The sequence below is a fragment of the Henckelia pumila genome, chromosome 4, assembly GCF_033568475.1.
Source record: "Henckelia pumila isolate YLH828 chromosome 4, ASM3356847v2, whole genome shotgun sequence".
In the NCBI taxonomy this organism is placed as follows: domain Eukaryota; kingdom Viridiplantae; phylum Streptophyta; class Magnoliopsida; order Lamiales; family Gesneriaceae; genus Henckelia; species Henckelia pumila.
In genome coordinates this window covers 142,600,061-142,614,600 of record NC_133123.1, presented here as the reverse complement: position 1 = coordinate 142,614,600, position 14,540 = coordinate 142,600,061, and the positions used below count along the sequence as shown (strand labels likewise).

The following is a 14,540-nucleotide window of genomic DNA, read 5'->3' as shown; positions in this document are numbered from 1 at the left end:
GCCTAGTTGTTGGAGGTCCACATACTTCACACCAAAGCCCATTCCAATTAATAGTGCCAAATACAGGCCCATTAATGTTTCTAAGGTGAAGCCGTGAAGGGAAGTATATTACTTTAAATAATTTTATACTTTCTACTCCAAAGTGTGAGCGCCTGTAGCTCAGTGGATAGAGCGTCTGTTTCCTAAGCAGAAAGTCGTAGGTTCGACCCCTACCTGGCGCGATATTATTTTTAATAAATAAATTATCTACTTTTTTCTCCTTTTATTTTGTTTTTATTATTATTCGACATAATATATGTATTCATAATTTCCAGTCAATTAAAATAAACTAGCAATGTTTAAATAGTATTATTGTTATATGCTAAATCGAATAAATCATAATTTCGTTCAAACTAATGAGAAAGTGGATTGATTGCGTGAGGTGATTTTCATTGAAAAAGAGAAGTCAAGTCTTCCTGTATGCAAATCTTCTCTTTTTCTCGAGCTTTATCGAGCCCATTTATGTTCTCTTTTTGTGGGGCTTTATCTTTTTCATTTTTTGGCAAAATAATTTTCATAATTAATGAACTCATACAATTCAATCGAGCTTCACTAGTGTGTACACTCGGTTGTACGTAATGCCTGTTTTTTTTTTTTTTTTTTGTAAATTACGTACTATATTTTTTAATTGAGCTTAAGTATCTAATCTTTGATATATCGAGAGCTTAGATGATCTGATATATATTATTTAATGATGTATTTTCAGCTACACAAGTTAACATGCACGACTTTGGAGCAACAAAAGAGTTGAGATCTTCCAAACAATCACCACTTTTATCACATGATCAATCCTTTTATCTATAAGATTAATTTTGCTTATAGGAATATTTTATATGCATGTTGTTTATTGAAAACCACAAAAGCTGTGTGTGATCTCCCAAAATCACATACCACATGATCATTAGGTTATCACTTATTCGAATTCAAGTGAACTCTGAAGAAAGTGTTGACGGAGATAATCAAACCGAAATTCAAACACTGAAACTCCCAAACGCAATTCAATCATCTAACTGATCAAATACAAGAACAGAAGGTGACAACCCTAGTTTAGAGTACTGTTTTTGAGGGAAAAAAAGGGGTTCAATCATTTTCTTTATCGCATTAAGAGAGGCGTCTTGAATTTAGTACCTTATTTTTCCATTAATGGACTAAATATTGAACTTTAACGTGCATATCATATATTTAATTGGACAAGATAAATTTGGTACATACATATAGCCAAGTACCTACAAATTATATCACATGTATTGTTTCTTCAGCAGCAACGGATTTCTTGCAATAAGCAATTGCGGATTGGATTGCAGCCTGTACTTCTTCCATGGTACTGTCTCTTGCCGTAGGAGTAGCAGTTCCACTTGCCACCAAAAGGCCACTGTTTGTAGGAGAATTCCTCATTGAAGCTGGTGCTGAGAACTCTCCTCTCCTTCCCCTCAGTTCCTTCTTGTTTCTTACACGTAAATTCCCCGAAAACGACGTGTAAGTTTGCCCCTGGAACCGAGGATTCATTCTCCTGTTTCTAAAAGAAAGAAATGGATTTATCAATCTCATGTATCTTTTCACGACAGTGCTTAAGTTGAACTTGGGCTTTCTTTTCTGTTTTCGCTCTGTTTCTTGTCTACCCTTGTCATGTTTTTCATCATGACACCCCTTTCTCCATTTCGAAAACCCGAAAAAGGAGAAGGGTCTTGGTTTCCTAGATATCCCTTCTTCTTGCAAGACACTGCTGCTGCTGCAACTTTCTTGGCAAGTGGGATTAATATGATCATCAATGCTGATGTATTGATCTTGCTGGTCGGTGTAAGTATAGGAGCTCGAGTTATATCCTCCGGAAAATTCTTCGATGGGGAGCGTGAAACTGTCGAATGAATCGGTGGAGGAGCGCGGGAAGACAGGGTGATTAGAGAGGTAGTGCAGGGGAAGTAAATGTCCATGGAAGAAAATTTTGTCTGCAGGTGACAAGTCGATAAATGAAGGGTTGGACTTGTTTCGATCCGGAACTTTCGACTGCGGATGGAGGGAGTGTGTGAAGGAGAAATCATGGTTGGGAGAGGATGTTGGCGACAGTGGATTGGATTTGGATTCACTAGGAGTCTCTTCTTCTGTATCTCTTTCGATTTGAGACTGTATTTCCATTGCTATCTTTGCTGTCTTTATGGTCACAAATGGTGGCAAGTTTTGTTAGAGGGAGAAGGATAAATATATGTTTGTATGTAGGAAGAGGGAATTCTTTTGTGTCTCAAAAACTAATTATTGCATGTTGGGCTAATCAATTGTATTTATAGAGCTGATAAATGTGGATCAATGATATATAAATAATTGTCTTAAGATTAAAATGTAGATAACACAAAATAAAATATACATAACAACTGCTATAGTCGTACTTTAAATTGATTAGTCGGGGAAATCTAGTTGAAGGGTCACAAACTTGTCCTCGAGTTTTTGAATAATAAAAATGATTCCTCAATCGGTTTAGAAGTCATATTCAAGAAAGTTTCGAATTTACGAAGAATCTAAGGCTTTCGAGTTATCCATGTTGCTCCCCCTCAAAATTCGGGGTACGTGCGTAGGCATTATTTATTTACTTTAATTTATTTGTGTACTATCTATAAATATTATTTAAATTAAAACCATTCCAATGATCTTTAATAGAAAATAATGGCAGGAAAAGATGCAAATAATTCATCTTGTTGCAAAAGATTTTCCCACCGTGCATGGTTTGACCAAATGGCCAACAAGAATTGGCTTTTAAAATATTTCCTCGGACACCCTTTATTGCTCGGTTTAAACCTGTATTAATATATACAGTCAAAGGTTTCTACACAACAGCAAGTTCTTTCAAATAAATTAATATAATAATCAATGCATTCAGATTCAGGATGCACATACTTCGATCGGTTCAAATATTATATTAGAATTAATTCAATAAAGTAAACATATCTTCCATGTGAAGCTATTTGCAAATTTCATAGTACCATAAGTGAATCGGGTCGGATCGTAAGTTTTCTGAACTCAAAATTACATGTATATTTATTTAAACCAAATGCTAGCCTGCATACTAAGAATTACATCTGAGAAATTTGAATCCAAACGTTGAGTCAATTTGAACTCAAAACTCCAACCAACCCTTTGAGAAATTCGAGCTCGATTTCAAATATAACAAACGATTGACATTCAACGCGATCTGATTTGTTTGAACTCGAATCCAAACTTAAGAACGTTGGAGTATGATAGGCAAGTATAGGATGGTAGATATCAAGTTGCATTTTGGTAGGACACACACACGTGTAGGCAGTGGTCCAATAATCCATGGTAACATGAAAACTCAATGTTTGCTAGGTTACATCTCAATCATAGAGGCATTATTTAGGTAAGCAGACTCATGTTCTCCACTTAGCCACTCAAAATACACATTGTTATTATTAGTATAATTCAAAGATAAAAAGAAAGGAAAAAAAGTGCGGTTGCAAAGTTTTTGTCTTATGCCAAGTTTCTTGCTGGCATCTCTGTCCTTGGACACTTTTCTGCCATACGGGCTATAAAAATAGAAAGAAACACGAATTGATCTAGTGGCTGATAACAAGATTTCCATTGATAAAAGTTTAGCCACCATTAGTTATCAACTAAAATATGTACATTTGGGGAGTCCTGAATTAACAAAGTGATTCATTCATGTCAGCAGAATCATGAAGCGATGGAAGGAGTTTTGAAATAGGCGATTCTCATGCATACGATGGACGAAATTTGAATTTTTTGAGAACAAAAATTTCGATTTACCAAAAAATAAATGAAAATCAAAAGGTGCAAAGAACGTGACACTACAATACAAACAAACCAATCTTGTTAAAAGGGAAGGAGAAAAACTAAAAACCACTCACAAAAGGCATCGAATAAACAAAATTTTCAAGAAAGTGAAAGTAAGGTTTGAAGAAATTTGAAAGATGGCAAAAGAACACCCACAAAATACATGTATAAGGTGCAACATAACATATGAACAAATTTCTTTTCTGAACTTGTACCTTCCCCAGGTATGGTAGGGAAGGGAAGAACGAAACAATGTTAAATGATAATAACTCTAATCAAACTCTCGCGTGCCAATATTACAATAGAACGCCTTTCACCTATAGTCTGACCTGAAGTGAAAGTATACAAGAAAATATATCCCCGGGGTAAATGAGTTATGTCTAATTTTTTTACAGTAGTTGTACATCAGGAGATTTAGTCCCTTTGATTCGAGAAAGGTGCATCCACTAGATGATCCTCTGCCATCAACAGTTCTGACTCAAGTCACTACAAAATTCATTAATCTCCATATCTTCTAGTCCAAACCAAGCAAAAGTGAAAAGATCATGTTGTGTCTCAGATATTCACATAAGGGTTCGATTTACCTCACACCTTATACGTAAAACACAAGAAAAATGTCTACTCATACGTGTTGGCCTCCTCAATTATGGCTGCTCGAAAAAGATTTGAGAAATGAAACGAAAGTGGTGGAGATTTACTATTCACTTCCACTGCTATATCTAGAGCCAGCTGGTAAAACAGGAAAATCGGAAAAAGTAAAAATGAATTAAGTTGCCCAATTTTTCAAATGTTCCACAGATTACAAGAATCGAGAATGAATGCATACCTCCAGAAGGTCTTTTCCCTTCCATGGCTTCTTTCTTCTCTTGGCAGGTCAAGCAAAGGAAGGGACCATCCCAAGGCCGTAACTTTCTTGGGTCAGATGTTCCTGCATGTATGGATATACCTTCTCCAGGTTTTATTTCCACTTGGCAAACTGCGCACATGAATAACTTGAACATATTGCAGATTGGGTACTTCGAGTCCAACCTGTAATCCAGAAAAACAAATGAAATCATTGAAACCCAGTAGCCGATAACAGGTACGGTTTTTTCCCCAGATATGGACATGCAACTGGTATTTTTATCTTACAACAGACGAGCTCAATGTGGTCCCAATAAATCTCAAGTGAGTTCCATAGTTAGGATAACGTTGATTCTCCTGGTGTATAGAATAGAAAAAGCTTAAACAGTACATATATACCTTTCTGAAAGTGAAGCAGATCCTTCCTCAAATAATTCCTCTACAGCATCTGGCTCGAGGAATTCTTCCTTGTCAACCTGAGAAGATGATTCAGAAGGTTTTTTGCGAAACATGGACTTAAAAACTCCTTTCCCTTGCTTCTTTGGAGGTGGTTTCGGAGGATCATGCTTCTCTGGAGGTTTTATATCTACCACAATACATGTAGTATCATCTCGAAGACCTTTTAACTGTACGGCTTCCTAAAAGCATGGGAGGGCAAAATTGGAGAACAAAATCGGGTCAACTAAAACTGAAGCAAAGTACAAATTTGAGTTCTAAGAAAATTACTTTGACAATTTCGGATGCTGCAGCATCTGGTGGCATCCCTCGAGAACACTCAAAAGCTGTTTCTGCAGATAATGCGTCCCAAACACCATCACTTGAGATAATAAGCCTGCCTCCAGTTGTTGATAGCTGCAAATATAGTGATTGTTGTCATTTTACATAAAGCCGTTTTCGTTCACAATTGTGAACTGTGGACTATAGCTCCATACCTTTTTAAATTTTCGAGAACATATAAAAATAAAAAACTCATGATCTTACTTTGTAGAACAGTAGAAGCATCCCATAAATAAGTATAACCAAGGAATAATAATTTTTTATTTTATTTTTCATAAATATTTTTCAGTTTCACCAACTATTCTTACTTGGCCCATAAATTGTGTGTGAAACATGTTTGCCTCAAAGAAAGGCAGATATCCAAGACATGAAATGAGTATTGCTATGAGGCAGACCAGATGGACATATCTTTTGATCCTATGATCCCAATCCCATCCACCGAAAAGCTCATAGCCACGGAGATAATTTTGATATTCATTACTTTTAATTAACGGTAACCAAATAACTAATCTCGAACAACTTGGTTGTTAGAATGTGAATGAGCTTACATTGCCCTTTTTTCAACAATTCTAATCACTATAAATTAAAAAGTTTTTTGAAAACTATAATTTTTACATTATTTTTCTTCCCCTGAACAGCTACTGAAAACCTTTTAATTTCCATTATGAAAAAACAATTTCCTTCAAAACGAACCTTCACTTGCTTTACATAAGGAACTGGAACTATGAATTCTCCAACATCCATATCTCCAATAGATCGTGAAAGACACAATCCACCAGGCCAACATCTCAACGGACCAATCTACAATGAACCAACGCACAGATAACGAATCTACTATTAAAATTCAAATACTATGTATAAATTAAAAGAAAAGTCAGATACAATAATTAAAGGTGCTAGGTGCACAATAGCATAATGAAACAATTGTTCATGGATTTATGTGCAAAATGAATGGCATTACCTTGTATTTCACATTGAATTCCCAATTCATACTCTACCAACCATTCGACAATAATGAAACAAAGGTTCATAGATTTATGTGCCAAATGAAAGACATTACATTGTATTTCACATGGAATTTTCCAATGCATATAACATGAATCAAGGAGACAAGCAAGTGAAGTTCTAAAATTGCAGCTTGGAAAACGACTTAACGTCCAGCAAAAGCAACATAATAATTTCAAGTTAGAGCATCTATATGAGTCGTATTCACACCATAATCAACAATGTAACTTTGTCAATCAGTTCACAGCATACGTCTCTGCAGAACCATGACAAATAGTTCTTAGTCTTCGGACATTAAAATTGATGTCAAATTTCAAGCTTATTTTACTGTGAGTAGAATCATTTCACGGCCAAATATAAACCCACTGGGATCCTTGCCAGTTAATGTGAAACCAATTATAAATTACTTTGAGACAAATAATACCTCTGTGCCACCTCCAGTATTAAGCCGCCCTACCTCACCTCCACTAGACGTTATTCTTTCCCTCCTATTTAAGAAAAAAATCAAATAACTGAAGCGTTTTTACAGAAAATATAATCCAGAGTACTCGTATGGCCTAGAACAAATCACTTACTCTTCTTCACTGCATTCAAGTCTATGATCTGCTGACAGATAATATATTTCCCCCTCACAGGATTCAAGTATGGCACGAGAATCACCAACTGAAGCAACTGTTGCAATCCATCCTTCAATTATGACAAATGTCACTGTTGTGCCCGAAGTTTGCGCTGATAGATTAACAGACCAATAGTTAGCAGTAATTTGCAAGAGAGAAAGACCAAAGGTTGTGTTAAATTTCTGATGACAGATCAGAAGAGAAGTGAAGGGTAGAATTTACATTCAAATTTTTTTAGAAAGATCGCTCAGACAAGCATAATTATAACTAAAACTGCAAGTTTAACAAGATAGACCAAAACAAATTTGGTCCTTGATCACAGATGCAAAAGAAACCAGGTTTTTTTTTAGAATAAAGAAACCAGGTTATTCTTGCGTCAAGTGCAAATATTCATGAAAGCTGGTTTTAATTAGCAGTACCTTTTTCCTGGAAATCTTTATCTGTTTTCACGAACCCTGCAACCAAAGCCCTGGGCAACGCCGAGATCCATTCATTACTGTTAAGATCTGGTGGGATAGCACGCAAAATGTTGGTCAAGAGATTCTCTTTGGAATATATAGCAGCCGCAGATCCATTATGGCCATCAAATAACTGTAGGAGTGGAAAAAATAGTGTCAATTAGAAGAAAGTAAAGGATTGACGTGCATGTCTGATAAGATTTTTTGGATCCATTCGTAACGAAGACAGAAGAAACATTATTCTGAGGGATAAAGAAAATAATTCAACAGTCTTCGTTAAAAGATTAAAGAAATGCATCACCCCAGTCCCAAATAAGCACACATAACTTTTGATTATTCACAATGTTATCAGAAGAGATAAGAGATTGGCATCCATTAATCGCGTTTATCACTCCCATCTGTTCCAATTTTTATGAAGTCAATAGAAAGGGTGTCATTGTCACCTACATTATCCATCAAACAGGTAATTTCAGAGTGCCAAGTATCTACAAGCTTTGCAGTAAATGCCAACATTCACAAAATGAAAAATAAGACCAATTGTGACATTTCACGTCAATTATCCAATCAATGCTCAAGTAACATCGACCCATTAAATATAAAGTAAAACAAGAACCACGCACCGCAAAAACCGAATACGTGGTGACTCCATCACCTAATACCCGTTCACATTCGGCCTTAATAAACGTCAAGTCCTCGCCTTTCTTACTCTGATTGGCCTGACCATGTGAGATTTCAGGCCTCTCAATCTTCTCATTGGCCAATTCCCGCTTTAATAAAACAGATAATGGGACAGTATGATGGTCATCACTCTTGGACAACATTGCTCGTACCACAATTCAACCCCAAGAACACTAGAATTTCAGATTTCGGGTTTTCGTCCTTTTCTCCTTTCAAAAAAAGAACCTTTCAACAAATCAATGCCTTTTGCCTTGTTACCGTCTATTCCACTTGATCCAATCAACAAAAATCCTAAACAGGTAAAAGTAGAAAAATAGAAAGTCAAACTAAATAAATTCAGAAGATATCATCATGAACACAGAAATCATAGCAATAATCATACCAAAAGGACACATTTTCTAATCCATATATCTCACATATTCCATCATTAGAAACAACGTATCAAGATCCTCTTGAATTCACATAAAGAAAACCAACACAAATATTTCAGAACAAAGGTACCAATATAATCCAAGATTAACGGACACACATCCAGTTCCAACACAATGTAGACAGAACGGAGGTTTAAAACGTCGAAACAGATAAAGGGTCCTGCCAAAAACAAACAGAAAACCACAAGAAAAATTCCGAAAAGAAAAACGAAAAACGTACAAAACAGCCAATAATTGGGAAGTTTTCTGTCGGGTTACAGTCATCAAGAAACGCAGATCCCGGCGTGGGCCTTGAACGATGCAAGATAATCGAGAATTGTGCGTTTTTCTCTGTCAAAGAGAGCAAGGAAAGAGAATGTAAATGGTAGGGGCGTCTGTCCGGCTATTTTTCCTGGTTTTCTTGAATTTTAATATTATTATGTATTTCATTTCAACGTAATAAAAACGAATAATATTGTAAAGCTGTGGAAATTTGTTGCCTTTTGTTCGGCGTCAAGAAAGCTGGAATCCAGCTGTGAAAAGATGTGTGTGTGTGTGCGCTCGCTCTATTTTCCTATGTAATAATCATATAATATCATATAATAATATCATATATGTAAGTCTTCTCTCTGCGAACATGTCTAGCGACATTTACAATAATCAGGCTTGGCAAGGTCCAATTTTTTTTTTTTTTTTTTTTTTTTTTCACGTATTGATCGATTCAGAAAATGTTTTATCGTACGAGAGAGGGGCTAATTGCATTAAATATCTTTTGTGAAAAATCTAAAAGTCATAAAACCTCCTAAAAAATATTAATTGGCTAATGCATTCCTCAGTTTTCTAAAATATAGCGCATTTCACCCTTATGTTATACAAAATCGGGCACATTTGTCCTTTCATAGAGGTTTTTATACTAATTTTTTTAAAACATAGGGTCTAACATGCTATTAATTTTACACAGCATGTTTTATGCCTTTTAGACTTTTTACAGGAGGTGTTGATGCAATTAGCCCTACGAGGAGAGATGCGACGTCATAAATCATTTAAAATAATAATTTTTATTGTAAAAGTGAAAAACAAGATATGTAGAATAAACTTGGGAGAGTATTGAGTTATGGCAGTTGATAAAATATAATTTTTCAAAGTTTTCATATGATTTTTACATGATACAAAACCAAAGTAATTTATAAATTAGCCGACTTTAGTCGGCCTATCATCAATTGATAACTTGCACGAGGGTTTCTTTATTTTATTTTTTTAATGAATTCATTATTCAAATTAACGTGGAGGCTGCTAATGTTGTGAAATCTCGAAATTGCAGATGGAAGAAAGCGTCAAAAGAACCAAGACGAAACTTTGGGACATTCCAACAACAAAGAAGAAACAAAAGAAAATAGGAAGTAATTTGAACGATAAAGGACGACTTGTTTACTACTCAGTCAAACAATGTAATAATAAAATTAAAATAACAAAATGTAATAACAATTTGCGTATGTGACGGGTGTGCATCATGGATTGCTACTTTCTCAACTGGTAAATCAATATTGTTGGGTAGTTTTGTGAGTCGTGGAATGAAGAACAATGACACAAAATGGTTTTGTAGTTACATGAACGAGATTATTGGGAAATTATTTTTTATTTTGAGACTGGACGATTCACTATCTTAACACAAATTTTTTTGGGATATAATACACAATAATAATTTGTAGAATTGAAACAAAGCAAAAGAAATGTTGATAATCCAAAATTGAATCAGAAAATTATCAGGCCTAAAATTTTTTTAAAAAAGTAGGAGGGATGCCCACAAACACAAGCCTGGCATAGTACGTTTTCATGTGGAAGCCTTTCAAAAATTACAAATCAACCTGGTGATCTATTGAAGATATTAATAATGGAACATTAACCTGATAACCTGTATTGACCAAGTGCTGTAAACATCAGTGTCATTAATTTCATATGAATTAATAGAGGAACTGAGGAAGTCATGATAAAGAAAACTACAGATTTCATATGAATGAGTAGGCTGAGGAGCTGAACTGATGAATCAGAAATCATTTTTTATCCGGCGTTTTCCTGTCCTCTCAACAGAAAAATCTAGAAGACTACCGTGTCCAGCATCGTCCCCAGTGTCTGGACGATGTTTGAAGACATCAAGTTTGAGACGTGTTCCTCGAGATGTTTTTTTGCGTCTTGCCTCCCCACATTGGCAATGACAAGTTTTTCTGGTGGCAACTCGTCCTCTTCCTGAACTGCTTTGTTGTATTTGACAGCTAGATTCAACATCTCCTGCAGATATAAATCAGAAAAAAAAAATGTTGAACTAGAACAGCAGAGTGGAGAAGAACTCACTGGGTCCTCCTTGTCAGTCATCAAAACATAAGTTCAACTACTATATGAAGTTGCCGTGGTGGAAACAAAAAACGACAGAAGTAAAATGCATCATATTTGTTACTATTGATTCACCACTGCACCTCGATCAAACGTAAACCAGAAAACCTGACATGTACCTGGACAGTCTGCTCATTCGTTTTGGAGTGGGCATCAAACCGCTGAAGAGTTAGTCCATCAGTCCATTTTTTCTTGTGAAGATTCAGGAGCATTTTCTCCTCAAGTTCATTTTTCCTGTAATTTATGGCTATGGAGTAATAATGCCGGTTCAAACCATGTATCAGAGCCTGCAATCATATCAATCTTAAATTTAGAAACAGGCAGGACCCTTCGAAGTGAATAAATAAATCGAGAAACTGAGCCTTTACTTGAATAGATGGCTTGTTTAAATGACCAAGGTTGGATGTCGTCTGTCTCGGCTCTTGACCAAGCATCATGGTTTGGGGGTTAATCAGGCGAAATGCATCGATTACAACCTTTCCTTTAACACTCTGGATTGGATCTACCACCACTGCTACTGCTCTTTGATTCAAAGCTTCAAAACTCTACAGGATTAAACAGAAACTAAACTTCAAGACTTGTGATTTTAAATGAAATATAGATTCCACTGGTAATGACACAAGAACCACTAAATCCGCTTGTTTGCCACGCAACATACACTATTCCAAGGGATACAAAAACACATAAACTTATCTGGTCAATGGTTGGCTATGATTTGTGAGTCAAATATTTTATGTTTAGTTTCAAACTCTGGATGAATCAAATTCTATAAATGAAAATGACAAAGTTCCAACTCATACTAATTTTATTATAGTGGAAGCCTTTTTCCAGTTTATGTGATAAAGTAGTTTCATTCTATATAATAGAAAGAATATAACACTGAAAAAGAAAGAAGCAAAAGAAAGAGCAGAGAGATAAATCTGCACAAGAGTGTAAGTTCTTGCTACGGAAAAGCTCACAGACAATCTGAACCATACAAACATATCAAGAACTTACACTCTATAGATTGAACTCGTTTTATTAATATTGTATACTAGCTACAGCAGAAGATACATGCTCAACTTTGTAATTTACAAAGACACAACTGAGCCGGAATGCAAGAAGCATTCTCCATCTACAAAGTCACAACTGAGCCAGAGAGCAAGAAACAATGTCTATCTACCAGTTGCATCACGTATTCTTAAATTGGGATTCCACCAGGCCATCAACCCATTAAAAATAAACACCAGTACACCACAATGAGATATCGTAACATTGGAAATAAAACAATAATAACCAAGGTTACGATAAAATTTTATGTTTTATCAGATCACAGTCACTTAATGGAATAGTCAACACCTGTAGAAAAACAAGCAATTATGCACAGCATGTGCATCAGTTAAAACAAATTTATCATCATCAAAGCATATTCTGTCTCAACCCCACCAATATAATTATAGACAAAACATCATATGAAGCAAAAAATAGGGGAGAACCAAAACCTGCTGAGTGTTAATGTCAACACCAGAAAGCCAACATCCAAAACCAGGATGTGAATGATACCAACCCACCACCATCTCAGGTCTGGAACAAAGAAAACAGCGTATGCCAATTTTACACATCATGGACAAGGAAAAATCCCAAAAATATCAATATGAAATTTTTCTATAAGATCAAGTTCATAGATCAGTAGATGTAAACCTTCATAGTATTTTAGAGGAAACATAAAGCAGACTCCATTTAACAGAGTTTAAACTCGGCAAAGCAAACTGAGTATAAAAGCTATTAGAAAACGCTAAACCATACAAACTGAATGCTCTAAGACAGTCAAGTTTCAATATTCGAGAATAGTAGATACTTCATTTCAGTCAATGTAACTAAAAATATCGCGCAGAACTAAAGATTTCCTTCACCAAATCTTAAATCCTCAAATCCCAGAGGGCATAGGGCATTATGAATGGGCTCAACCCAAAAGAAAATACAAAATTACTACACATATACATGAAAGTTAACATTACTGGTCCACAAGTTGATCAGTAGTTACCTGTTTAGCTGCTTTAGTGAAAATGACAGTAACAAAGTATTGATGCTTAGAGAACCAAAGATGAAATCATATCGTATCTTTGATAATTTATCCTAAAATTTGATTTCGTGCACAAAACAAAAATTTCAGCATTGATACCCACACGCCTTAAGAATTAACTATAACTTTTGAGCTCTAATTTGAAAAATAATCGGGAAATTACTAAAATTCCACAAAGAAAGTTCGAAGATGAAAGTATTGAGGTGATTCCAGTAGCAGGAAACTCAACCAATTACTGTGCAAATTGTTCTCTACTAATTCTCCTTTTTCTGCAATCTATGAACATCAAGGATGTACCTATTACCTAGTATGGAATGCCAGGGTAATTTGATGATCAAAGAACCAATTTTTTACAATATAATCTTCTTAATCCCCCATAGAGATTAAGAAACCATGGCAGTTAATTGCGCAATACCTGCCGGTTTGCTTTAGCATATCAAGCATATTAGTCTGGAAAACGTGATCCACAGCCTCAACACTGACCCCGGTTCCACTCTGAGGCATCGCGAAAACGTCAACCACCCGTACCGTGTACTCATCCACAAACTCGCCCAGCATCAACCCCATCACTTCCATCGGCACTCCGGCTCTACCTACAATAAATCACGCACACACCAAAAAAAACCCAAATTGGTTCAATAAGCAAAAAAATCCAGCATGCAAGGCTCCAGATATTCCTCATAAAACCCTAGATTCACCATATTTGAGCACTTGGACGCGAGCACAGCAGTACTAAATCTTATTCATAACAAAAGCTTTACCGTGCTTCAGCATTTTGAGGAGAGCCAACGACGAGATGTAGACCTGTTCGGAGGAGTCAAGGGTGGGTGAGTCCGGTGGAGGATGGCCGAGAGCGCCTCCTGCGCCGGCGAACATGCGTTGTAGTCTCTCCATGCCTGACATCTAGTTACGCGGATTCCTTTTCGTTTGCCTACAAATTTTCTTCGAATAAATGGGAGATTCTTCCGGCCAGCTGAACCGAATCAATTAAATGGGATTTCTTTGAAAACAAGAAAGTGGAAGGAGTAAAGATCCTATCTTTATAATTGCCCATGTTATATAATCTAGTTTTCGTACCTTTTCGTGTTGTTTTATGTTTATATTTCCATTTTTTAATAATATATTATCTATTAAAAAATATATATTATATTATATTTTCATTATTTTTTCTCTTTTGTGACATGAATATTTCCAATTTTTATTATTTATTATTATTATTAAGTAAATAATATATAATACATCTCGTTTTAAAAAATATATATATAGGCCTCGTTTGGTTTCAAAAACCAGGCCAGAAAAGCACTTTTTAAAGTGTTTGGTTGACCAAAAAAGTGCTTAAATAAGCACTTTTTGAGTGAAAATTAAAGATTTTTCAAAAGCCAAAAATTATAACTTAAAAAAGTGTTTTTTTAAAAAAATATCTATCAAATCCGAACGAGGCCATAATACATCTCTAATTACT

The 14,540-nt window shown here is 35.5% G+C and overlaps 3 protein-coding genes and 1 non-coding gene across 4 annotated transcripts; 1 reads left to right on the top strand and 3 right to left on the bottom strand.

Annotated features, from left to right (window-relative positions):
• Nucleotides 1–148: 148 nt before the first annotated feature.
• On the top strand, nucleotides 149–221 carry TRNAR-CCU (transfer RNA arginine (anticodon CCU)). The gene has a single exon. It is a non-coding gene; the product is annotated as a tRNA-Arg (tRNA).
• Nucleotides 222–1,272: 1,051 nt separating this feature from the next.
• LOC140861936 (BRI1 kinase inhibitor 1-like) lies at nucleotides 1,273–2,229 on the bottom strand. The gene has a single exon (XM_073264935.1). The coding sequence runs from the start codon at nucleotides 2,170–2,172 to the stop codon at nucleotides 1,273–1,275; it is 900 nt and encodes a 299-aa protein (XP_073121036.1). The 5' UTR covers nucleotides 2,173–2,229.
• A 1,798-nt stretch (nucleotides 2,230–4,027) lies between these two features.
• LOC140860000 (probable protein phosphatase 2C 12) lies at nucleotides 4,028–9,141 on the bottom strand. Its single transcript, XM_073262718.1, has 10 exons — nucleotides 8,870–9,141; nucleotides 8,161–8,509; nucleotides 7,502–7,673; nucleotides 7,041–7,194; nucleotides 6,890–6,953; nucleotides 6,154–6,261; nucleotides 5,410–5,535; nucleotides 5,083–5,321; nucleotides 4,667–4,869; nucleotides 4,028–4,569 (listed from the first exon to the last, which is right to left on the bottom strand). The coding sequence occupies exons 2-10, from the start codon at nucleotides 8,359–8,361 to the stop codon at nucleotides 4,538–4,540; spliced, it is 1,299 nt and encodes a 432-aa protein (XP_073118819.1). The 5' UTR covers nucleotides 8,362–8,509; nucleotides 8,870–9,141; the 3' UTR covers nucleotides 4,028–4,537.
• Nucleotides 9,142–10,520: 1,379 nt separating this feature from the next.
• LOC140864199 (26S proteasome non-ATPase regulatory subunit 14 homolog) lies at nucleotides 10,521–14,117 on the bottom strand. The gene is made up of 6 exons (XM_073268192.1): nucleotides 13,840–14,117; nucleotides 13,494–13,671; nucleotides 12,498–12,579; nucleotides 11,385–11,561; nucleotides 11,136–11,303; nucleotides 10,521–10,914 (listed from the first exon to the last, which is right to left on the bottom strand). The coding sequence occupies exons 1-6, from the start codon at nucleotides 13,979–13,981 to the stop codon at nucleotides 10,723–10,725; spliced, it is 939 nt and encodes a 312-aa protein (XP_073124293.1). The 5' UTR covers nucleotides 13,982–14,117; the 3' UTR covers nucleotides 10,521–10,722.
• Nucleotides 14,118–14,540: the final 423 nt, after the last annotated feature.

Excerpts from the sequence above, each read along its gene's own strand:
- LOC140861936 (XM_073264935.1), bottom strand. The coding sequence starts at position 2,172 with ATGGAAATACAGTCTCAAATCGAAAGAGATACAGAAGAAGAGACTCCT.
- LOC140860000 (XM_073262718.1), bottom strand. The coding sequence starts at position 8,361 with ATGTTGTCCAAGAGTGATGACCATCATACTGTCCCATTATCTGTTTTA. Across the intron at positions 6,954-7,040 it reads CTTGAATGCAGTGAAGAAGA|GAGGGAAAGAATAACGTCTA; the intron begins GTAAGTGATTTG and ends TTTCTTAAATAG. Across the intron at positions 5,322-5,409 it reads CAGCATCCGAAATTGTCAAA|GAAGCCGTACAGTTAAAAGG; the intron begins GTAATTTTCTTA and ends CCATGCTTTTAG.
- LOC140864199 (XM_073268192.1), bottom strand. The coding sequence starts at position 13,981 with ATGTCAGGCATGGAGAGACTACAACGCATGTTCGCCGGCGCAGGAGGC. Across the intron at positions 13,672-13,839 it reads CCTCAAAATGCTGAAGCACG|GTAGAGCCGGAGTGCCGATG; the intron begins GTAAAGCTTTTG and ends GATTTATTGTAG. Across the intron at positions 12,580-13,493 it reads ATGCTAAAGCAAACCGGCAG|ACCTGAGATGGTGGTGGGTT; the intron begins GTATTGCGCAAT and ends TCTTTGTTCCAG.